At 39.7% G+C, this 23420-nt stretch overlaps 5 protein-coding genes and 2 non-coding genes across 13 annotated transcripts in view; 4 read left to right on the top strand and 3 right to left on the bottom strand.

Moving 5' to 3' along the window:
- The first annotated feature begins 494 nt into the window (after positions 1-494).
- Positions 495-2571, top strand: Mgstl (Microsomal glutathione S-transferase-like). Of its 2 annotated transcripts, none has more exons than XM_017148894.3 (2): positions 495-653; positions 2144-2571. In XM_017148894.3, the coding sequence occupies exons 1-2, from the start codon at positions 525-527 to the stop codon at positions 2468-2470; spliced, it is 456 nt and encodes a 151-aa protein (XP_017004383.1). In that variant the 5' UTR covers positions 495-524; the 3' UTR covers positions 2471-2571. The 2 variants fall into 2 exon arrangements, with proteins under 2 accessions (XP_017004383.1, XP_017004384.1); XM_017148895.3 differs by lacking the exon at positions 495-653 and adding an exon at positions 1024-1256.
- Positions 2572-3588: 1017 nt separating this feature from the next.
- Cbs (Cystathionine beta-synthase) lies at positions 3589-8091 on the top strand. Its single transcript, XM_017148880.3, has 4 exons — positions 3589-3747; positions 5355-5579; positions 6265-7306; positions 7669-8091. The coding sequence occupies exons 2-4, from the start codon at positions 5357-5359 to the stop codon at positions 7970-7972; spliced, it is 1569 nt and encodes a 522-aa protein (XP_017004369.2). The 5' UTR covers positions 3589-3747; positions 5355-5356; the 3' UTR covers positions 7973-8091.
- An 867-nt stretch (positions 8092-8958) lies between these two features.
- Positions 8959-9921, top strand: LOC108062286 (angiopoietin-related protein 1-like). The gene is made up of 2 exons (XM_017148881.2): positions 8959-9740; positions 9795-9921. Exons 1-2 carry the CDS (start codon positions 8959-8961, stop codon positions 9919-9921), a joined length of 909 nt encoding a protein of 302 aa, XP_017004370.2.
- Positions 9922-10197: 276 nt separating this feature from the next.
- Positions 10198-14968, bottom strand: Stt3A (catalytic subunit 3A of the oligosaccharyltransferase complex). Its single transcript, XM_017148879.3, has 6 exons — positions 14645-14968; positions 13914-14242; positions 12782-13171; positions 12288-12575; positions 11515-11994; positions 10198-11055 (listed from the first exon to the last, which is right to left on the bottom strand). Exons 1-6 carry the CDS (start codon positions 14742-14744, stop codon positions 10501-10503), a joined length of 2142 nt encoding a protein of 713 aa, XP_017004368.1. The 5' UTR covers positions 14745-14968; the 3' UTR covers positions 10198-10500.
- On the bottom strand, positions 11121-11205 carry LOC123003519 (small nucleolar RNA Me28S-U3344). The gene has a single exon (XR_006412634.1). It is a non-coding gene; the product is annotated as a small nucleolar RNA Me28S-U3344 (small nucleolar RNA).
- On the bottom strand, positions 12652-12734 carry LOC123003520 (small nucleolar RNA Me28S-U3344). The gene has a single exon (XR_006412635.1). It is a non-coding gene; the product is annotated as a small nucleolar RNA Me28S-U3344 (small nucleolar RNA).
- The window catches only part of bves (popeye domain cAMP effector bves), a 29053-nt gene continuing 20204 nt past the window's right edge, over positions 14572-23420 (top strand). The window contains exons 1-2 of one of the 6 annotated variants that reach the window (XM_070218926.1): positions 14572-14703; positions 21703-22887. In XM_070218926.1, the coding sequence (XP_070075027.1) occupies positions 22321-22887 (567 nt within the window). In that variant the 5' untranslated portion in view covers positions 14572-14703; positions 21703-22320. Of the gene's footprint in view, positions 14704-15227; positions 15507-21699; positions 22888-23420 lie in introns of those variants that run through there. The other 5 variants (XM_070218925.1, XM_017148887.3, XM_017148886.3 and 2 more) reach the window with 5 other exon arrangements.

Here is a 23420-nt window from a genome sequence, read left to right as displayed (position 1 = left end):
TTTATGATTTTTGTTGAATAACTAGAACGAAATTTAATTTACCGAGCTTTTTGTCTTTGCAATTTGACGGTAATTACCGGCAATTCGTTTGCTTTTGTAGTTTCATTTAATGTTAATCGCCGGCACTTGACGGCGACGACAACAAAACGAGTTATAGAAGGCAATTATGAGTGATGGTCGAAAAATACCCTCGCCAAACAACCGAAAAAACCACTTGGGAATTACAAGGTTCTGCAATGTAGCTTTCATTTAAAACCAAAGACTGGGAAATTGTAGGAAAAGTACGAAAATATTGTTACCAAGTGGACTAGAAATAAATAAATTTTAGAAAATATCACAGGAGTTCTAGATCACCTTATCTAAATGATTTTGTGTTATGAATAAATATTTAGGAATTTGAAGAACAAACTAAATTCCTCTGAATTAATATACCCAATTTACTAGTCTCTAGGGTATCGTCAGCTTCTGTTTACCAACTCGATTACAACCGATTTCAGTTTGCAAGTGCACCTGTAGCTCTCAAAATGCTAAATCCCGAGCTTATTTCACTGGACAATCAGGTGTTCCGATGCTATCTGGGATGGTCGGCTATATTGGTGCTCAAGATCTTCGCCACGGGCATTTATACGGGTCTGATGCGTTTCATTACGGCGGTAAGATACATTTTTGATTTTTATAATCTATTTTTTATGGTTCCATCCGAAGATACAGGTATTGCCTAAAGCTCTACTGCACCAAGTAACATTTTTTTTATAAACAAACAAATTTTAAATTTAAGGTAAAAAATTTGTTCCCTTAAAATTAAAGAAATTTTATGAAACTGAAAAAGATCAACAAGAAAATAAATATTTTTAATCTGAAATATTATTATTTTGACCTCAGCTGTCCCTCTCTCGATCGCATTCGCTGTCTCAGAATGACTAGGCACTATTATCAATTAGTCGGAGCGAGAGGGCAAATAGCGAGAGAGAGAGCTTTCGCTTGCCGGTATGGTGTGGTATAAAAATATAGAGCGAGTGCGAACGGTGCTCATTTTATTTTTTAGCGGCGTCCGGACAGGCTGTTAAATAAAGTTATAGTTTATTTATTGATAAAGTTGAAAAACAGAGAAGAAAACAAATAAAATGGCCAGCCCCGTGGAACTGCTCAGCCTCACGAATCCCGTCTTCAAGAGTTTCACCTTTTGGGTCGGAGTTTTGGTCATCAAAATGCTGCTCATGAGCCTTTTGACCGCCATCCAGCGATTCAAGACGAAGGTGAGAGAGAGAGAGAGAGAGAGAGAGGGGGGGTCGCACAGTGGGGTCAAAGTCTCGTGTCAGTGAAAGTTTAAATGGATCCAAACTAAACTGATTACCCAATTTATTTGTATTAAAAGTTACGAGATGTGAAACACCAAAGGTCTGAATTAACGGTTTGATATATTAACAGGACTAAATATTATTTTTACATGGTGTAGTCCAAAGTCTGGCTTTAGTGAAAGTTAAATTAGCTTAAGATAAATAAATTAAATATTCTATTTTATTATTATTATTCTAAAGTGTTCGGCTGTAATGTAAAATTTACAGCCGAACCTAACCTTAGCTATAGCTACGGGGCCTTAAGCTAAAATATTCTATTTAAATCACAGTAAAGTATCAAAACAGTGAACTGTCCTATAAACAATGTTTTTTATCTTTTATCTGTGAAATTAGTAATTAAAATGTTTAGATTACAATTTAAAGTTCTAAATATACATATGTTGACCGGCATAATAATGATCCCATTTTAAATTAAAAAGAAAGGTTTGGGATGATGTATTTTATTATTTTAATGTTATTTTAACATCAACTTGATATGTCTTTTTTGTTAAGCTGATATGATACAGATAAGACTGGTTCGACTTATGTTTATGGACTTCGACATTGGAAAGTTCATATCTGTGACATTCACGATGACACTTCAAAACCAAACTCATAGCTCATAGGTTTTGAAAAGTATGTGCTAGGCATAGATTTTTCAATTTTCATTGGAACTTATATATCTTATCCTGATTTTAATGTTATTTCTTTATTTAACATCCTTCTTGTTTAATATTAAACATACAAAATATTTCCAAGAAATTCTAAAAAAAATTGTAATTCCCAATCGTTATCTTCGTTTTCAGACCTTCGCCAACCCCGAGGACCTGATGTCCCCCAAGCTGAAGGTCAAGTTCGACGATCCGAATGTGGAGCGTGTGCGTCGTGCCCACCGCAACGACTTGGAGAACATCCTGCCCTTCTTCGCCATCGGCCTGCTCTACGTCCTGACCAATCCGGCCGCCTTCCTGGCCATCAATCTGTTCCGGGCCGTGGGCATCGCCCGCATCGTCCACACGCTCGTCTACGCCGTGGTCGTAGTGCCCCAGCCATCCCGGGCCCTCGCCTTCTTCGTGGCCCTGGGCGCCACCGTCTACATGGCCCTGCAGGTCGTCCTCACGGCTGCCTTCTAAGCACATAAATCTAGTCCTTCATGTTTTTTTTATTCCATTTTTGAAATAATTTCTTAAATACAAAATTACATCGGCCTCGGCTTCGGTGCTGTTGGATCACACTTGTGAGTGTTTTCATTTTAGGGATATAAAAAAAAGTTATTCTAAATGGGAAATTCTTGTTTTAAGTAATTAAAAGAATTCAAGTCATGTTAAAACGTATACTTATTTTATACTTATCAAAATATTCAAATCTATTCGTACATTTTTTTTAATATTATTTTTTTTAATCTATAAAATCCAAGGAAAAAAAAGTTCTGAATTTTTTAAAATAAATATTCAGTACTTACCTAGAAAATACGATTACATTTATTTTACAGTTTTAGGTTCATTGAAAGTTTAAAAAGCTTTTTTGGGCGGCTTTTGTATTACAGTTTTAAACGCTGAATTTCTTTTGCTTTACAGTTTGTTAAATTACAGTTTTAAACAGAATTGTTTATAATTTAAGTTAAAAGAATCAGGTGTTTTGCCTTTAATACATAGATTAAGTTTTGAAGTTGCTTTAAATAATATTATATAGTTTTTGAGTGATAAGTTCATCGGAAAATGCGTTTTAGGCTGCGTGTGATTAAACCGATTTTCCGTTTATTTTTAGTACAACAAATCACAGCTCAAGCCACGCTGTGCGAGCGAGACCGAAAACTGGTTATCACTAACGCTTTCTTTTTCTCACATGTACCATTGGACGAAAACCGATGATTGCGACAAATTCAAATATTTTGAATTAAATAAAAATATAAATTAAAATATATTTACCACAATTTAAAAATGCTAATCTGGTTTTGGGTCTGCCTTTTTCATTTAATTTTAAATTAAAATGAAGAATTTTGTTAACAGTACGCATCTTTAATGTCGGATTATTTTTGGCTAAGTTACAGCAAAACAACCAAAAGAAAAATCGTTTTTCGGCCGAAACAATGAAATTATATTAGTCGAAATATAGATTGTCATACCTTTTTGAACTCGTTATTAAATTTCCAATCGATTGGCATTTAAATCTGGATATTTTCGTAAAAAATCATGATGTATAAAAAATGTTTAATGTGGGGATGATGGGCCCCACTGTACACAGCCGCCGCCTCTGCCGGCGTCGCAGTCGACCGTTAGCCGCAAATTGTTCGCGTTGGTTGGACTTTTTGTTGGATTTTGTTCAATTGCCTTCGTTGGGAGCATCGTAGCGGTCGCTTTTCGCAGTTCTCGTTAGTTAGTTGCTCCTTAATCACTAATCACCAGCACTAGTAAGTAAAACTAAAGCTAAAAACATCCTTAGTCCTTTTCCTGCCAAGTTCCTGGTGCCGTCTCGTTCGCACTCTACGCGATTAACAAAAAAAAACCCCAACCGGCAAAATACAAATACATTGAAAATATCAGAGAAAAAACATGTGCTTGTCTTTTTTACGTGTTGTTCTTTTTTTTTACTTACCGTTCGTTGTTTTTGTTTTTCTATTTTGAAGCCGCGTGCTTGTGAAACAAATATATAAATACATACATACATATTAACATCTGTATGGAGAGTTGTGTGTGTGTAAGTGTGCTGCGGAGGGGGAGATAAACAAGAAAGAGCAATAAAAAACTCCTGAACGAATGAGAGAGTTTACACTGAAAAAAATTAAGAAACAAATTCAGAGGAATAGATTAAAGAGTTTATTAACAAATTTATAAAAAATATGTTTTAAAGTACCGAGTTTGTAAATTTTTTGTTATATGTTTTTATACAGAATCTTTTTTAAACTTAAATCCTTAAAGAAATATCCTCATTATTTCTCATGGGTTTAAAATCCTATAGATATTGGACTGTACGATGGATTCCGACCTACCCTAGACTAGTCCTACACTCAAGACCTCTCCACAAAACGTGGCCCCAGATACCAGAGCTTTTTATATAGAATACAGAAAACACTGTCCCTTATTTGAGTTTACTTTGAAGGGGGTTAGACTTCGAGTGGCGTATCGCATAGAGTGCAATCAATCAGTGCCACCTGGGAACCTTATCTATGAAATACAACCCAACTTGAACGGCAGCCACCTATTATTTATTTACCAGCTTATTTGTAAAGGGCTTCTAATTAAAAATAAAACCATCAGGATAAACGCTAAGATCAATGAACTGGGAAAAGTCTACAGATCTACAGAAAGACGGAGAAATTGTATTAGGCAGAACTAAAATCAGTTGTAAAATTTCCCCATTCGTCTCGATAAGAAAAACCTTGAGATTTAAAGTCATAAAAATAGCACGTCATTGTTCTTCGAGTAAATTCTCCTGATCAGTCTAGGAAAAACCACATATTTAAATTTGGGGTTATTAATTGTAAATTCAAAGAGTTGATAAGATTTCCTTCCTGTTTTCTAACTGCTCTTCTTTTTATCAGTTTTATAGTCACGTCATCGTTTTCAAGGCCCGACCTTTTCGATTTCGATTGAATAATAATTTCCTGCAATTTCACAATCTCAGTCGCAATGAGACAACAAGAAATGTATTTTGATTCAGCTTTCTTTCGTACTTCCCTACGTAGGCCCACCGGATTCTGGGTTGATAAGGTCTGGGGTCATCGGAGGTCCAATCGCACCATCTGGCGTTCGGGAACACATCAAAAACTTAGAAATATTGGGCATTCGAAGAAGTAGGAAACATCATACCTTAGTTATATAATAGATTGGGAACAAATATTATGAAATACTTCTGAAATACGCTGAGTTCTTATCATCCAGATCGAATTAGAGACTTCTGTATAGTTATTCCTAAAGATACATCATTTTACGGCTTTATATTTGGAAAAGAAAATATCCTTACCTTAACATAATTGATTTTACAACCCAAACTCACCATTTTTTTTTACCCTTATAGAGATGCCACAACCGAAGCCGTACGAGAGGCCCGCGGACTTCATCGATCCCGGAAAGCCATCCAAGTGCAAATGGCATCTGGGAAGCACCGAAAAATCGCCCCACACCCAACGGGGCATCGCACACCGCCAACAGATCACGCCGAACATCCTCGAGGTGATCGGATGCACTCCACTGGTCAGGCTGAATCACATTCCCGCCAGCGAGGGAATCGAGTGCGAGATGTGTAAGTCTCCAGGGGAAGGAAACCCGATTGGAACCCTTTTTCCCATTCATTAAATACTTGGGAATATATTAATAAATATTATTTAAACTCTCATAGCTTCTTAAATGTCAATTCAATTTAAAATTCACTTAGATCCTGAAGCTAATATAACAGATCTTAACTTGAAAGTTTGATCCTTCTTTTGATCAACGAATTCTTTATATAATATTTTAATAATTCTTATTGCAATGATCCTTAATTACTAACAATATCAAATGGTTCTAGAAATCTCTGCTTAATTAGAATGATAATGATATACCTGAGGATCAACTTGATTTTAGGAGAAAATAATATTTTTGTAATATTTATTTAATTAATATCTGCATAAATATCAATAGAACCCATGGTAATATTTAAAATTCACTAAGTTCCTGAGAGTTATGAACCTGATATATTATTATATTACCTACGTAATTTTCTAACAGAAAGAAAAGATCCTAACTAAAAAGTTTGATCCCTCTTTTGTAATATTTAATAATTCCCATTGCAATATATTATTGATCCTTAAATATTATAAATATAAAATGGTTCTAGAAATGTTTGCCTAATTAGAATGATAATGATATATCTTAGGATCAACTCGATTTTAGGTAGAACATAATATTATTGTAATATTTCCTTCATTAATGTTTCATTATGGTTACAGACGCCAAGTGCGAGTTCCTCAATCCCGGTGGCTCGGTGAAGGACCGCATCGGCTATCGCATGGTGCAGGATGCCGAGGAGCAGGGCCTCCTCAAGCCGGGCTTCACCATCATCGAGCCGACGTCGGGCAATACGGGAATCGGCCTGGCGATGGCCTGTGCCGTCAAGGGCTACAAGTGCATCATCGTGATGCCGGAGAAGATGTCCAACGAGAAGGTGTCGGCGCTGCGAACCCTGGGGGCCAAGATCATCCGGACGCCCACGGAGGCGGCCTACGACTCGCCGGAGGGACTGATCTACGTGGCCCAGCAGCTGCAGCGGGAGACGCCCAACTCGATTGTCTTGGATCAGTATCGAAACGCCGGCAATCCGCTGGCTCACTACGACGGCACGGCCGCCGAGATCCTGTGGCAGCTGGACAACCGGGTGGATATGATAGTGGTCTCCGCGGGAACGGCGGGCACCATTAGCGGCATTGGCCGGAAGATCAAGGAGCAGGCGCCCAATTGCCAGATTGTCGGCGTCGATCCCTATGGCTCGATACTCGCGCGTCCCGCCGAGCTCAACAAGACCGATGTGCAGTTCTACGAAGTGGAGGGCATTGGCTATGACTTTCCGCCCACCGTTTTCGATGATTCCGTGGTGGATGTGTGGACCAAGATCGGCGATCCCGACTGCTTCCCCATGAGCCGACGCCTGAACGCCGAGGAGGGTCTGCTGTGCGGCGGCTCCAGTGGCGGCGCCATGCACGCCGCCCTCCAGCATGCCCGCAAACTGAAAAAGGGCCAGCGGTGCGTGGTCATCCTGCCCGACGGCATACGCAACTACATGACCAAGTTCGTCTCGGACAACTGGATGGAGGCGCGCGGCTTCAAGGAGCCGGTGAACGAGCACCGGCACTGGTGGTGGAGTCTGTCCATCGACCAGCTGCAGCTCCCCGCTCCGCCGGCCGTCCTCAAGTCGAATGCCACGGTTGGCGAGGCCATTGCCCTGATGAAGAAACATCGCGTGGACCAGCTGCCCGTTGTGGATCTGGATGATGGGTGAGATCTCCGAATTTTCTACACCGAAAAACAAAAAAAAAATTTATGATGATCGATTTTACGTTTTGTGCTATCGACTTGATATGCTCGAAAACGTATAAACGATATTTTTATATATGAATACGAATTTCGAATGCGTCTTTCTCGCTCCCACTCACGTCTTCTTGCTCTCTTTTTCGAAGTCAGACAATCTCCGAGAGAGAGAATTCGGCAAAATGATATTATCTAATATCAATTTTACCAGTATTTCATGGTAAAAACGATATGTGTATGAAATACTTGATATATTTTACCGCTACGTGTTTTTTTTTGGTGTTGAGTACACGATTTCTAACTCTTAATCTTTCCCTCTCCCCATTCAGTTCCATTCTGGGCGTTGTGGGTCAGGAGACGCTCATCACGCAGATCGTGAGCATGAACCGCCAGCAGTCCGATCCCGCCATCAAGGCCATCAATAAGCGGGTGATCCGATTGAACGAAACCGAGATCCTTGGCAAGCTGGCCCGCGTCCTCGAGGTGGATCCCAGTGTGCTCATCCTGGGCAAGAGCTCGGCCGGCAAGGAGGAGCTGAAAGCGCTGGCCAGCAAGCTGGACGTCACGACCTTCATTGCCGCCGGCCAGCAGAATCCCAAGGCCAATGGCACCACCAACGGCAGCAGCCACTAAGATTGAGATCCGTGTCCTACGAAAAACTAGAACCACCTACCGATTATATCTACTCGCTTTTAACTTATACCCGCATGCATTTCGCCTTATTTCCAATAAAGCACTTAAATATACACGAATCTTGGAAGTTGTATTATAAATCTGCGGTTAATAATTTTATATACCTTTAGCTCTGATTATCTGTACTATGTAGATGGTCTCGCTTCCTAATCAGTGTCATATATTTGAAACGCAAAAAAGTACAGCGCGAAAAGAAACCCAAAAATGTTCCTATCTCTATCTCTATATTTAAATGTATATTATTATATTCCTCATATTCGTATTGCCGAATTCGGCATAAAAGTTCCAGATCCATCTCGGTTTAAGCTCAGTTCAATTTCACAGCCGACGGTTGCACTTTCAACATAATGAAGTCCGAGATTTTAGTAGTTCTTCTGGCGATTTCGGTATTGGAGCGCTTATCTCCTGGAGACGGTGCCAATTTGCCGCAGGAAAATTTGGAAACGAAGTGTAGGGGATATTGTTTTACGGTCCTAAAGCCTTTACTCGACAATGCTGTTCTAGCCAAACCAGCGATTGATGGAGGTATTATCAAAGACCTGCAGAGTGAACTGGCGGTTGCTGAAAATAAAATTCAATTCAATGAAGCTCTTAGCGATTTGAAAAACCAGTTGGCAAACGCCGAGTTGCAAGTGAAACTTAAAGAACTCATAATTGTGAAAGATAAGGAAATAAGTAATGAACAATTAAAATGCAAAGATAACGAAATAGACGTTCAAAATAAACAAATAAAATATTATAATGATAAAGTAGACAATATGACGGAAATTATAAGAAACTTACAGACTCAGTTAGTAAATGCTGAGGCTCAACTTAAAATCAACGATAAGGAAATTAATGATAAAAGTGAACAACTTAAACAAAACGAAGACCAAATTAAGGATCAAAATAAACAAATAAAATATTACAATGATAAAGTAGACAATATGACGGAAATTATAAGAAACTTACAGACTCAGTTAGTAAATGCTGAGGCCCAATTAAAAATCAACGATAAGGAAATAATTGATAAAAGTGAACAACTTAAACAAAACGAAGATCAAATTAAGGATCAAACTAATCAGATCCAGAACAAAGATGAAGAACTTGTTATTAAAACTAATGCAGTTAAGGACTTGAGTGCCCAGATTTCGACGAAGGATAACCAGATCAATGGGCTCAACAATCAGATTAAATCGGTTTCTGAAGATTTGGAACGAAGTAAGAAGTATTTTGGATCCGATGAGTGTCCCAAAAGCGGTCCAAGTGGCATTTACGTATTAAAAGTCCCCGGAAATGTTTTAATGGAAGTTCCCTGCAACTCCACTGGTTGGATTGTTGTTCTAAGGCGGCAGGACGGATCGGTTGACTTTCAACGCAGATGGATGGAATATAAGGACGGCTTTGGCAACTTAACAGGCGAATTTTTCATTGGTCTGGAGAAACTACACCAACTGACTAAGGGACGATCTTACCACCTCTACATCAAGTTAGTCGACGTACATGGATCGGTTGTGTACGCTCAGTACGATAACTTTAAGGTTAGCAACGAGGAAAACAAGTATCGTCTAGACTCGGTTGGTAAATACTCTGGTACAGCAGGAGATTCTCTAGCCTACAATGCGGATGAATACTTTACCACAATTGATCGAGATAATGACGCTAATTCGGGTAATTGTGCGATATCTTACTCTGGCGGTGGTTGGTGGTACAGCAGTTGCAGTTTCAGGTATAAAGTCAAAAAAAAAAATTTGAAAATGTTTACTAAAAATTTAAATTACAGTTTTCTTACTGGAAAGTTCTATAAGGATGGAATTTCACCAGATTATGGAGGAATAAATTGGCACTACTATCGGAACGACGAAACGACCTCATTCACCTATGTTGAAATGCTGATTAAGCCAAAATAATTATAAATATTATTATTATAAATAATGTAAATAAATTTCAAACCATCATTAAACAAAAAAAAACAATGTATAGGAGTAAGCAAATATTTTCAAAATTAATTCTGATTTGATCGATTTTATAAATAAAATACAGCAATTTATATTCCATTGGCAGACATTCACCAGTTTTTAAACTTAATTTGCTTGTGGAGCAACTAAATTTTTATTATATAAGATTTCAGTCAATCAGCAGCTTAAAAGACAACCACCACTTTAATAAATACGACTTTTCTACTATTTAGTTATTATTTTCACATATATATATATTTCGTTCGATTCGCTTACATGCTGTTTTCTTGTTTAGGGGAGCTACACGCATCTGGTACACTTGAGACATTTGTAAAAGTATAAAAAAAATACATGGTTTTTGTGGCTTAATGCAAGTGTAAAACTAAATGCACGACGGAGAAAGCAGGAGAAAGCAGCGATTAATACTCGTTGAGCGAGACTGAGAGGGAGATTCCAAATGTTCGAGATAGATAGAGACAGAGAGAGCTAATGTACAGAACACAGAATAGAGCGGAATGATGTTGCGACGGCTTAGACGCCGCGATTCGGCAGGTCCTTGACCTTGTAGATGCGCACCAGCCAGTGCTCCGTGGTGTAGGCCTCCTCCAGAACGTCCAGCTCGAAGTCCTTGTTGCCAATCTCGGCCGCCCGAACGCGATCGTAGCCCTGGGCCTTGCCGCCCTCGGTGTACATCTGCCCGAAGCGATAGTAGCACATCTTGTACATCAGACAGTTGAGCAGAGTGGGCGAGCCCTCCTTGTCCACCCGGAATTCCCCATTGGCCGCATAGTAGTCCTTTTCGCGGATGTGCGCCCCGCGATCCGTGCTGCCGCCAATGCGCACCATCCACAGGAACTTGTTGATATCGTCCGAGGAGTAGCCGGTGAGTCCGCCGAAGATCACCAGAACATAATCCACATCCAGTTCGCGCATTATCTCGTAGGCCTTCTCCTCCGACGAAGCCATCGCCTGGCCAACGCGCGATATGTGCGTGTTGTTCCAGGTGTTGTTGTCCACCAATATCGTGCGATTGGCCATGGCCGTTATCTGGTAGCCATAATCCCACCAGGACATAATGCGAGCATCCTGAAAGGAACAGATTTTCATTACTCAATGGGAACTTTATAAAAAAGGAAGGGTGTTTTAAGTTTTTTTTTGTCAGCTTGGTTGTTTTAGTACTCATTATGTTTCATACTCTTCCTATCAAGAATTTACAAAGTAGTCATCATGAAAAGGGTGAAAATCGCATGTTGCCCACTTGGCCAGAACAAAAAATTCTATACGAAATAGGGTAATTTCAAATTAATGTCAAATTTATGATTCAATCATATCAAACTGATATTATAGCATTTCATAGGTTATAAAAATACTATTTTAAAATACCAAATGTAGTATTTTTTGAACAAGTGTTTTAAAATAAGTAAAGCATAATCTTTATTCATATCATTTTGATGATTATGCACATATCAATGTGATCTTTTGAGAATTTTTTTTTCTGGGTGGGCAAACACTCGATGCAAAGGACAATCTATGCTGGGAACTCACCTCCGGCGTGTTCATCTGCAGCCAGTAGTAGGCCTCGCGGAAGTCATCGAAGATAATGCGGCCGCCGTCGTGCGAACGGGCACTCAGCACAATGCTGGGCGAGGAGTACGCCTCCGAGGTGACCCAGGTGCAGTGCAGCGTGTAGACGATCAGCATCAGTGTGATGACTCCCACAAATCCGATGGCCACCTCGCTCTTCACGCCGCCCGTCTGCTGTTCCAGCTTCTTGTGCTGCCGCTTGCTCTCCCCGCCCGCCTTCCCCGAGCCGCCCGCATCCACGCTCTTGATGTACTTGGCCAGCAGATGCGAAATGGCTATGCCGGAGAGGACGCACATAACGGGCGCCAGGACCAGCATTAGACGCACCATCACACCGGCGAAGTAAATACTGGTCACGCCGTACAAAATGATGAAGATATTCGAGTCGGTCAGCTTGGAGAAGCAGAAGTACAGGCCAGCGGGAAAGAGAAACACGAGGATCTGCAAGGGAAGGGCAAAGGAAAATAAGTAAATGAATTCTATACAAGTTAAAAATTGTTTAATCTTTAAAATTGCCTCAGCGATCAAAGTGCAAGGTAATCATTCGAATGCATTAAGGCGCAAATCATTCGCATCGTGGTTAAGTTCTCATCTCAGGCAGATATAATAGTTAACAGCAGTAAAATAATTGATTAATTTAGAAAAGAACTATTGGTATAGGTGATTTAATAATTAAAGTATGCAACTGATCTTAATAGCTAATGAAATTCTCTTACAAAACCAGCGCAACCCACCTGCAGATCAAAATAGAAGGACGACCAGGATGTCGGCTGGTGCTCTGAAACCGAGGCAATGATTGGAATGTGATTCTTGGCATAGGACGGATCGAGTAGCGAGTAAAATCTGCCAGTCCAGGGCGATACTTTTCCAGTCAGCGTGAGCAGAGTGCCCACAACGAACACCACAGTGAGAACACTGGAAACCAAGGTCTTGAACAACAGATCGAAGTGATCCTTGGGAATGCGAGAGCGCAGATAATCCACAAAGGCGTGAATCTGGCACAGGCCAAAGGTTCCCAAAGCCTGCAAAGGATAAAAAGCAATTAGCAATATTATCTTTAATATTTAACAAAAGATTTGAAAGTATTTCTAATTAGTGATCAAATCAGCTTGGGTTTTTCGTACTCATTATGTTTCATACTCTTCCTATCAAGAATATATTAAGTATTCATCACAATAGATCACTCATCTTTGGAATTTTAAGTTTTAAACCCTATTTAGATCCTCACCAGCATGTGCTCCGAGCTCTGGATGGGTTGGAAGCCCACGAACGAGATCTGCATGGACAGAATGGTGCCCACGCAGTAGAGCGTGCTGTACGCTATGTAGATCCTGTGCGAGAATCGCCCGGTGATCATCAGCGCCAGCACGTGCAGCGGAATGAGGTTGATCAGGAAGACATAGCCGCCCCACGAGGAGACCATATAGAAGTAGGCCAGTGCCGACATGGCCGACCAGAAGATCGTGCCCGTCTTCACGGCCTTGATCCACAGATAGTAGGTGAAGAGCATGCAGAAGATGGCGATGCCCTCGTTGTCGTACGATCCCGCCACAGATCGGGAGATATAGCCCGGCACGATGGAGATCAAGGCGGCGGCCACCAGACCAGCTCCGGTGCTCTAAAAAGAAGAGAAGGTATCATTAGAATCACGTGTGCGACATAACCTCGAATTGGGAAACATAAGTAAGGGATTCGATATATCATCTAACAGGCATCATAACTTGGAAAGTATTTGTGAGACAATGAAAAAAAGTTTATTTTCAGGATTAGTAAGGATCGGAATAAATGATATTATATTGGGTTTTTCCTTATCTACATTAAATATATCATTTCAGAGGCTATCAAAAATTGGAAAGTATATGTAGAACTATGCAAAGAAAATTACACACAGTAGTAGTAAATAAATAGAGTTTAAGTTTAGGATGAGTAAGGATCTGAATAAATGATATTATATTGAGTTTTTCCTTATCTACATTAAATATATCATTTAAGAGGCTATCAAAAATTGGAAATTATATGTAGAACTATGAAAAAAAGTTATTACATGAAGATATAGACATAGAGTAGTGAATAAAAAGAGTTCAAAACGTTCAAGTATAGAAAGGATCTGAATAAATTATATCATATTGGGTTTAGGATTAGTAAGGATCTGAATAAATGAAATTATGTTGGGTTTTTCCTTATGAATTGTACATAAATTTATAGGTACTTCGGAAATATTTGGTATATAAAATCTTTATAACCACAAACAGATTACAAATATGATTGGTTAGGATCCATGGATCTTCCGAAGAGAACACAGATCATTTAAAGTTTAAGATCTAGGATCTACATATCATTTCCGGGGCACTGCGACTTACGTGGATCTCCTTCGTGAGGGCATAGGTCACCAGGGTGGTCAGCGAGGAGAAGAAGGGCGCCAGGAAGACGCACACGTTCCTAATGTCGATGGTCACGTTCAGGAGCCACATCAGGCGGTACAAAGCCGCCGAGGTGAGCATCAGGCCCGGGTAAATGGTGCCGCCGATGATGCGGCCCAGGGGGTACCAGGCGCGGTCATCGAACCAGTTGTGGAACTTGTAGAAGCCCTGCTCGGCGAGGAACCGCGTGGTGCGGTAGTTGAAGTACGGGTCGAACTCATGGATGACGCTCTCGAACCGGAGGACGGAGAAGAGGCGCGTGGCGAATGCTGTCCGAAAGAAGAGGAAAAGGAAGTTAGGGTCGGCGGTGGTGGTGGTAATGGCACAAGCCCAACCTATCGGCCAATCGATATTTTCACAGGGCTGTCAAACCATCGTTTATATATGGGGTTAATAAAAAATCTCGACGGCCTCGTTCAGAAAAATAAGTAAATAGAACCTTTTAAGGGATAAGAAATATTTTTTTAAAATTAATTTTGAATATTAACTAATAAAAACAGCCATCTCTAAGTGTTTTCACTGACAAGTGCCATCCCTACGAGCTATCGACGCACCGCCACCGACTATCGAGCTATCGATAGCGGGGAAGCTCGAACCAGATGTGAATGTTTTTTTTTTTTTTTTTAGCACGCCCCCTCGCAAAGCCAAACAAATAGGAGCCATGTACTCACACAAGACCGCTGCCAGGATGAGAATGGCCAGCTTGACCAGGTGCTCCTGCTTGTCCCAGGTGAGCAGACCGCGGGCGACGCCGCCCACGTCCAGCGTCATTTTCGCCTGCCGGCGTTTTTCGGCGCCGTTTATTTCGGCTCAGGAGCTGTTCTATCGCCGCTGCGCCTTGTCCACTGCACTCCGGATGTCCAGGACTACGCGTGCCGCACCAGGGAGCCCAGGATTATTGACCTTTTTCGCGGAAAACAACGGCTGCAAGTCGAAGACGACGGAATTCGCAAACTTGCAATTCGTGGCAAAGAACGGCGAGTGCCTATCGGTTATCGCGTGCGCCGCCGTCTGCCTATCGTCATCGCCGGGGGTGACAACCCTGGCCGGTGGGCGCCACTTTATGTTTACCCTTTTTCGTCGCTTCTTTGCGGTTTGCGCGGCAGTTAATAACTGATTTACGATTAGTTAATTAGTTACTATTAGTGAGTCAGCTAAAAGCGCGGCTGGCATTTAAATCGGCCATTTACAACCGGCTGTTCCTGCGCCCATTCGCCAGCTGTTTTCCGCTCTCCGGGAGAGCAAGGGAGAGCGCGCGCGAGAGAGAGAGAGGGAGAGAGAGTCAGCCGTTTATATTGCCATATATTTTCCATATAAAAGCACCGCTGCTTCGTGTTTTCGTTGCGTTTTAATAAAATCTCGAAGAAAATATGACAAAAAGACATCGGATAGATCGCCGGGCAGAAAAATCACGGTTTCCAGTGAAGAACTACTGATATTTATCAGATTTCCCAAATATATATATTCGAGGCGAGAGTCAAATCCCCGAAAAACGAAACGAAAAGCGGAGTAAATACAAGTTGACTTCTGCTGGTAAATACATAAAAAAAGAAGGAAAAAACATAAACTCACGTGTTAAATATTTAACAACAAATTGTTCTCACCAACACACGGGCACCCCCACAGACTGCGTGCGTGTGTGTGATTTGCCAGTTCAAATCGTTGATTTTATTTTTTTTTTGGAGTGGCAGCTTTGTTATGTGCAATATACATACATCTGTATATGTATGTTTGTGTATATATACGTGCGGCGTTGTTGTTGCTACTTTTTTTTTTTGTTTTAATTGAAGTCGCGCCAAAAGTAATTAAATAATAACTGTTTGTTTGTGTGCAAAGTGCAGTAAGAATGGTGAAAAATCGAACATCAACACGCTTTTAAAAATGCATGTGTTATGTATATGTATATATATGGGGCGGATGTGAGTGTGTGCGTGCGGGTGGTGGCAGCGACGCCGGCAGAGGCAGCGCGATTGCAGTTGCCAGCACGCATCGAAGAAGAGGAAGAAGAAGTGGGGGATGGGGGGTGGAAAAGAGGAAAAGGAAAACAAAAGCAACAAACTCCAACTTCAACTTCTGCAGCTGCCCCTTCTTCTTCTTCGTTCTCTTCTTGGCCCCCCACACACATACCGCCCACCCCCTCTCAGTATGTGTATGTGGGTGTTTGCATTTGCATGGCATTTCTGGCATGCAACTCTCTCGTGTGTGTGTGTGTGTGTGTATTTATGGAAGTTTGTGCCCTGCTATTCTCGACATCAGTAATCATCAGTGAGAAATTCATCAGATTGTAATCAATGATTCATCAAACAAGGGTTTTCATCACAATTTTCATCGATATGTCATCGATCTTTCACCAACATTTTTGTTAATTTTCTTTATTATCCGATCAATCTCTTTATTAAAATTCCCATCATAAGCGCAATAATTAAAAAAAAAAAGTTTTGTAAAATATTATTTGTTAGGGGTGAAACGAGTTTCAAAATTCCCCTTTTAAGATAGTTTCCAAAATGCATTCCTGGGGAATTAAGCGAGTTCCTGCAGTCTCAAAACTCAAAAGAAAATATTAAAATTAAGTTCTCAGCGAATTTAAGAAGATAAGTTGTATAAACAACTTTTAAAACGAGTACATTAATCAAATAAAAATTGATGTGAAAAATTTACCAAATATTTGCCTTGCCAAGTTTTGAAGAAGTATAAGAAATTCAAATTTCAGTCGTAAATAGAGGAAATATTTATTCATGATCTAAACAAATCGTTAAGTTAACGTTATTTTCAGACACAATCTTAACCATAAAGTTGGATAACTGCCAGCTACTTGATATCGCATCTTAGGTAGTATTCAGATAAGATAAGTGACCTTATGTGCCAAAAAATAAAAACAGAACTATGTAGCTACCAATGTGCATATCTTAGCTCAATGGAAATTTTCCCTTATCAGTTGTCGCCCCTAGATGAAAGTTGATAATGGTTTTTCATAATTGAAAATTTCCTATCAATATGCGTCATGAGTGAGCCGAAAATTGACTGCAGACCATTAGTATGGTAATCCATCAATTTTCTGTGTATATTTATGTTGACCATTTCCTAACCCATTTACATAGCCAACGAGTAATTAAGTGATTTTTTTTTTTTCGTATTTCTGCTTTCGCTCGAAAATAATTTACAACAATTTTGCTTTTGTTTTGCGCCCCGTTTTTGACCATAAAAACGATGTAAAACTTAATATGGCATATAGGGCGAGAGACACAATGTTGCTGCTGTCTCGTTATTGTTATTATTATTTTTGTTTACACGTGGGAAACGGAAATTGGCGAGTGAAAAAAAAAGTTGCCGCCGTTTCACTTTCAGCTCTCCATTCCCCTCAAAAGTTGTTAAAAAATTTACAAATAACAAAGGGAAACAGTCGAGAGAGGACCCCTGAAGAAATGCTGCCAGCGCTGTGTTTTTTACACAATTAATTTCATGTAATTAAACCTTTACGACGCTTACAACTTTTAAGTCTGATCTCTGCCTTCTTTTCTCTCTCTTGGCTTTTTTTATATTTATTTTCCCCCTTATCGACGGTTCCATTTTCAATTGTTGCCATACAAGTTCCGCTTCCAATTGGATTACGACCATAATTTGTCTGCGGGCCAAATAGCAATTAGAATCGGAACTCTGCGGGTCGCCTTTAACGTCTTATCGATAACTGAATACTCTTCATTGATGGAGTTTTATATAAAAAATCTTAAAAACTTTATAATTGTTCAGAAAACGATTAAGATATTTATTTAAGTAAGTTCTTAAAATGAAAATGTCAAAATCATAATAATAATAATATCTTTAAATATCATATTACTATTGCTTGATTGATTACGATGATTTCCATTGTCAAACCCCAAAATGTTTATAGCTGTTTGAAAAAACGATTTAAATATTTATTTCAGTAAGTTCTTAAAAAGAAAAGAAATAATAGTATATAGCTTTAAATATTATATTACTAAGTTATTACTTGATCACTTAATCTACCTTTATATCTACAGATTAAGACTTTCTCCATCATGATACAAGCGATTTGGGGGGAAATGAAAAAGAATACAAATCGCTTATATGTAATGGCCATATGCGATATCTCATTAGATGCCCCCCACGACTATTTAACGATGATTGCGACTGAGCAAACATCAATTGCTGGACAACGGCAATCGATGACTTCGATACGAAATTACCACAAAAAAAGGGGGGGAAAAGATGGGTGAAACCGATGGAGTGGGACTCCATATAGCGCCCATTAACCCCACCCACTTTTCCAATATTGTCACTGGCCATTGACATGCCATTCAACCCGCCGCCCCTTCCTCACCTATTTTTTTCACCCAGCGACTTTTCCCTTTCTTCTGGCAATTATCAGCCACAACTTATTGGCATTTTCGCATTAAAAGTTTCCCAGTCTGCTTTTCTACTTTTCTACCAGTTTTCCCCGTGTGCTGTTTTACAATGTTTGTTTTTTGTTTTACAAAAAAAAAACAGCTTAAATTGGCAAAAATACTCTTCTTGAAAGTTTACTAGAAAATAAAAATCTAAAATTTACTTTTTTATTATTTCATTTATTTTCTTATTATTTCATTTATTTTATTTTTGAATATTTTTGTATCGCCCCAATATTTATTTTTATTTTTCCCAGTTTTTATACCCGTTACTCGTAGAGTAAAAGGGTATACTAGATTCGTGCAAAAGTATGTAACAGCTAGAAGGAAGCGTTTCCGACCCCATAAAGTATATATATTCTTGATCAGGGTCACTAGCCGAGTCGATCTAGCCATGTCCGTCTGTCCGTCTGTCTGTCTGTCTGTCTGTCTGTCTGTCTGTCTGTCTGTCTGTCTGTCCGTCTGTATGAACGCTGAGATCTCAGAAACTACAAAAGCTAGAAGGTTGAGATTTCCCACACATATTCTTTGGCTTCCTACGCAGCGCAAGTTTATTTTAGCCGAGCGCCACGCCCCCTCTAACGCCCACAATCGCCCACTAACGATTTTAAAATGGGTCCTGCGCCCACATCTTTAAAGATTTCCGAGAAGTATAAATGCAATTTTGTTGTGTATATTTATACCTATCGAAATGTAAAAGACATTTTTCAAATCGGACCATTCATTAAAAAGTTATACGCAATCCAAAATTATATATCTATCTCCCTCGCACTCCCTTTAGCTGAGTTACGATTATTAGTTGGGACACCAACCCGACACAGCGTTCGCACTCCCTTTAGCTGAGTGACGGGTATTAGATAGTCGGGACAACAACCCGACTATAGCGTTCTCTCTTGTTGGAGTTCGCTTCGTTCGCGTTGTACCCATTTTACTTTTGGTTATGGACTTTAATTTCTGGTCTTTTAAGCGAAGTCGCGCTTAGTTGTATTTGCATTTGTTGTTGTTGTTGCTTTTTTGTTTGTTTTTTGGTTTTCGTGTGGTGTGTTTTTATTTTCAAGGCAACAAAACGATGACTTCATCTTCACTGCCCACATTTTTTGTTGTAGCTAAAACAGTGTGTGCGTGCGTTGGTGTGGGTATACCCTTTATAGAGGGTATTTATAGTTTTTCGAATTTAGCCATGCTCCGGAGAAAGCATTTCCGACCCTTCAAACCAATTAATCAAGCCAAAAACGACGGTAATAGTTACCAATTATTAGCTATAAAGAAAGCTTATAATTATTTATATTCTCGTCATTTCCCAAAACTTCTGTTGATTGGTTTTTAGAAAGGAATTTATGAGATCTAATATTTTATATTTTTTAGTAAAAAAAAACCTCTTTATTTTCGCTAAAAATGAACTAAAACTTATACAATACATAATTTAATGATTCGATTCAAATCAGACTTAAAATTGTATTTTAAGGATTTTTTTAGTTTGTTTTCCAGGGTATTCGCTTTCTCGGTAATCAAAGTCTATTTCCATTGCTTTGTTTTGTTGCACACCCCCGAAGCTTTGATGATAATGATGAGGAAGTGTTGGCCTTGTTTGTTTTTGTGTCTGATGTGTGTCACTTGCCACTATCATCATCATTATCATTATCAACCGCACGCCAAAGACATTGTTGCAGTGCAGCCAATATGCAAAGTGTTGAGTAATCGTCACAACACATTCGAAATCGACATCACTAGTGCATCATGTTCGTCATCATCATCATCATCATCATCAGACTGTCTATCAACGGTTGGCTGACCGCTTTCAATAACCACACTGAGAAAGAAAATCATATCATCTGCAATAGAGCTTAAGGATTATCGATATTTTCGATTTTTTCACAATATCGATTCGATAATATTGAAGTTTTCAAGGGGAAACACCTATTAAACATCGAGAAATGGCAAACTGTCGATATTCTTTCAAGCTCTAATCTGCAATCATCAATATCATCATATAAAATTAAATTTTTTTTAAAATTTAAAAATAGTTTACAATAAAAATTATCAGTAATTTCCGGAAAGTTTAATATTTCTTCTCAGTGCATTGGCGACCACGAACTTTGCGACATCAAATTGATTATTTTGATGCCCTTCTTTGTCGCTCTTTTATCCTCCGCTTCTTTCTCTCCCTTTTCCCTTTTCCCTTTTCGCTTCCACCGCTATCTTTCCTGCTCGTTGCCTTTGTTTTATTATTCATGTCCAGGCCGGAAATGTTTCGTTTTCCAGTCGCACTCACCAGACCAACCCCAACACTATAAAATATACAGAGACCAGAGACCAAAGACCACAGACCATATAGACCATACCCTCACCCACTTTTGGCCACCTTCCCAGTGTTTTTTATTGTTGCCGTTCTTTCTATTGGGGTCAGCAAACAAAACTCGCACCCGTTGTTTGCTTTGTTCTATATGTGTATATACTCTCTGGAGAGTTTTTGACCAAGTTTTGTTGTTCTGGTCGAGTCGGGAACAGGTTGTGCGGATCTCTATCGCCAAAAAAAAAGAAAAAATTACATATAGTCTTTGGTTCCGTGAATTTCTGTGGATTTTCGTATGATTTATTTCGGACTAGCGTGATTTTTGTGTAGATTCTCGTATGATATACAGTATTTTAGGTTGCCGTGAATTTATGCTAAATTTTTAGTGGCTCCGATCTGAAGATACGGAGAATACAGAATAGGTCAGTAAAGTACTAGAAATTGTCTGGGGAGCAATAAATTTTGCTCTACACAAGTAAAACATGTTACGATTAGTCATCATATTAATTATGTATTAAACTGTTTGTTTTAATCAGCTGAATAATTTGGCACATGTGCATTAATTCCAATCAGTTGTATTGAATTCAACTGGTGGGAATGCAATGCATCCGCTGTATAGGGAGCATTTGATAACCCCACTTCCTATTTCCACAGTTTACTCTATGAATTATTCATCTATTGATGAAAAACTGGGCAAGCAACAACTGCTTGAGAATAAGTAATATTACAGATAGTTTTGTTTTAAATAGCAGATATTTTATTTTAAAAATATTAAATATTTATAAATTAAAAAAACGGTATATTAATATTAAATATTTAAACACGATTTTAGGAGCTTATAAATACGAGTTCGTGGATGGGCTTAATTATTATGATTATGAGAATTGGGACATTCGCTAGCACCTGAAGCAGTTCACAGCGAGGGGTTGCACTATCGATTAATAATTTATTAATGAACTGCATAAGCTAATTGCCTGCGATTTTATTGCGTTTTATTTTGTAAAATGTTTTTTCATTGAATTTCTTTCAGCAGCTGCCTAAACAATGCAACAATGTGACAGGCGGCAGCAGCAGCAGCAGCAACTGTGCCAGGAGCAACATCAGCGGAAAATCCAGCGGCAGCATCGAAAAAAATCGGCAGCTACATACCAATACATAGTCCAAACATCATAAACAATTACTCCCTAAACGCAGCCGACGAAAAAAGATTAACGAACAGCTAAAGAAACCTTTTGAACAGTTTAAAAAAAAGATAACAATTAAAATTCATTTGATTTAATCTGACATCAGCGCGTAAAACAACCACTGGCAACTGGTCTAGCCGATACAACAACCGCTAGGCACAAACATTTCGAAAAAGGGCAGCAGCAATAGCAATACCAAACCGGAAAAATTAAGGCAGCTAGAATATTTAAAAAATTATAGAAGAAAAACTGAACATTTTTAAACGCAAACGTTGGAAAAAAAAACATTTTTCTGCTAAGCGGATACAAGAACCCATGCGCTTAATCAGCAGATACACCAACCCATTAGGCTTCTAAGTGAAGAGGTGTTTGTTTTTCAAGAGGAATAGCTGAGGAGAGCCACAGACTGAAACGAAGGCAGCTAAGGGAGGATAAGCAGGATCGGCAGGATCATCAGGAGCAGCGGAATGCCCAGCACGGCGGGCAGTAGTGCAGCGGGCGTTGGGATGGGCGCTCTGATCAATAGTGCCGGCAGTAGCGCCAGCAGTGTCATGGGCATTGGCCTGGGCGGAGCAGCTGCAGCAGCGGGAGCATCAGGAGGAGGAGCACCTGGATCTGGAGGAGGAGATGCCTCCGCTGCTGGCACCCTAATTGCCCAGAGCACGGCGGGAACGAGCGCCGCCAGCAGCGGCACGATCACCTGGGACAACAACGGCACCCTGCGATCGATCAATCCCGGCGACTGGTCCATCGAACAGTGCCTCGGCTGGCAGCAGCCGCATCACCTCTACTTTCAGCTCGGCTGGGCCTTCCTCTTCCTGGCCTTCTTGGCCCCGCACGGCCCCTACGGATCCCTCTGGATGCGGGCCATGCTGCTCATTGGCTGCCTGATGATGGGCATGCACGGCTATCTGGTGGCCTGTACACCGGATGTTGTCCTCTGGTCGGGCATGGGACTCTTCGTCAACTTCGTCTATCTCGTCGTGGTGCTGTGCCGCCTGAGACCCGTGAGATTCGAGCAGGAAATCGAGGCGGTAAGTGGATATACCTATACCTATATACCTATACTAAAAAAAGGCTGGAAAATTATCGATATTTCCGATATATCAGCGTTAATAATTCGACAATATCGATGTTTTCAAGGAAAACCCTTATTAAATACCGAGAAATAGCAAACTGTCTATGTTTTTTTAGGCTCCTTATAGAACTGGTACTATTTTAAAAGAATTCCTCCTTATTACTTTTAAAATTGAAAATATTGGATGATTTTTTAAAAGAGTGATTTCTAAATTATTTAAATTGAAAATATTGGCAAGTGATTTTTTAAAACAATGATTACGAAAATACGAAGCAATAAAATATTGTTGTGAATACAAATTTATGGGAACTGTTGTTAAGGATTTTCATAAAATTTATATTATTTTAATGGGTAATAATATTGGGTATATCACAGGGAAATACCTTTTTTTCTGAGGCCCCTTGCCTTCTATAAAATCAATCAGCCGAAAAGTAGACAACCCAATCAATACCACTCAATTGGCAGAAAATTGATTTCATGACAACAAAA

Source organism: Drosophila takahashii, chromosome X (genome assembly GCF_030179915.1).
Source record: "Drosophila takahashii strain IR98-3 E-12201 chromosome X, DtakHiC1v2, whole genome shotgun sequence".
NCBI classification, from domain to species: Eukaryota; Metazoa; Arthropoda; class Insecta; order Diptera; family Drosophilidae; genus Drosophila; species Drosophila takahashii.
The sequence above is the reverse complement of the archived record's forward strand: the minus strand, read 5'-3'. Positions and strand labels throughout refer to the sequence as shown.

Coding starts and splice junctions, on each gene's coding strand:
- Cbs (XM_017148880.3), top strand. CDS start 5,357: ATGCCACAACCGAAGCCGTACGAGAGGCCCGCGGACTTCATCGATCCC. Junction 5,580..6,264: donor GGGAATCGAGTGCGAGATGT/GTAAGTCTCCAG, acceptor TTATGGTTACAG/ACGCCAAGTGCGAGTTCCTC. Junction 7,307..7,668: donor GTTGTGGATCTGGATGATGG/GTGAGATCTCCG, acceptor CTCCCCATTCAG/TTCCATTCTGGGCGTTGTGG.
- LOC108062286 (XM_017148881.2), top strand. CDS start 8,959: ATGACGGAAATTATAAGAAACTTACAGACTCAGTTAGTAAATGCTGAG. Junction 9,741..9,794: donor TACAGCAGTTGCAGTTTCAG/GTATAAAGTCAA, acceptor TTTAAATTACAG/TTTTCTTACTGGAAAGTTCT.
- Mgstl (XM_017148895.3), top strand. CDS start 1,125: ATGGCCAGCCCCGTGGAACTGCTCAGCCTCACGAATCCCGTCTTCAAG. Junction 1,257..2,143: donor TCCAGCGATTCAAGACGAAG/GTGAGAGAGAGA, acceptor CTTCGTTTTCAG/ACCTTCGCCAACCCCGAGGA.
- Stt3A (XM_017148879.3), bottom strand. CDS start 14,744: ATGACGCTGGACGTGGGCGGCGTCGCCCGCGGTCTGCTCACCTGGGAC. Junction 13,172..13,913: donor CCCTCACGAAGGAGATCCAC/GTAAGTCGCAGT, acceptor TCTTCTTTTTAG/AGCACCGGAGCTGGTCTGGT. Junction 11,056..11,514: donor TGCAGATGAACACGCCGGAG/GTGAGTTCCCAG, acceptor TGTTCCTTTCAG/GATGCTCGCATTATGTCCTG.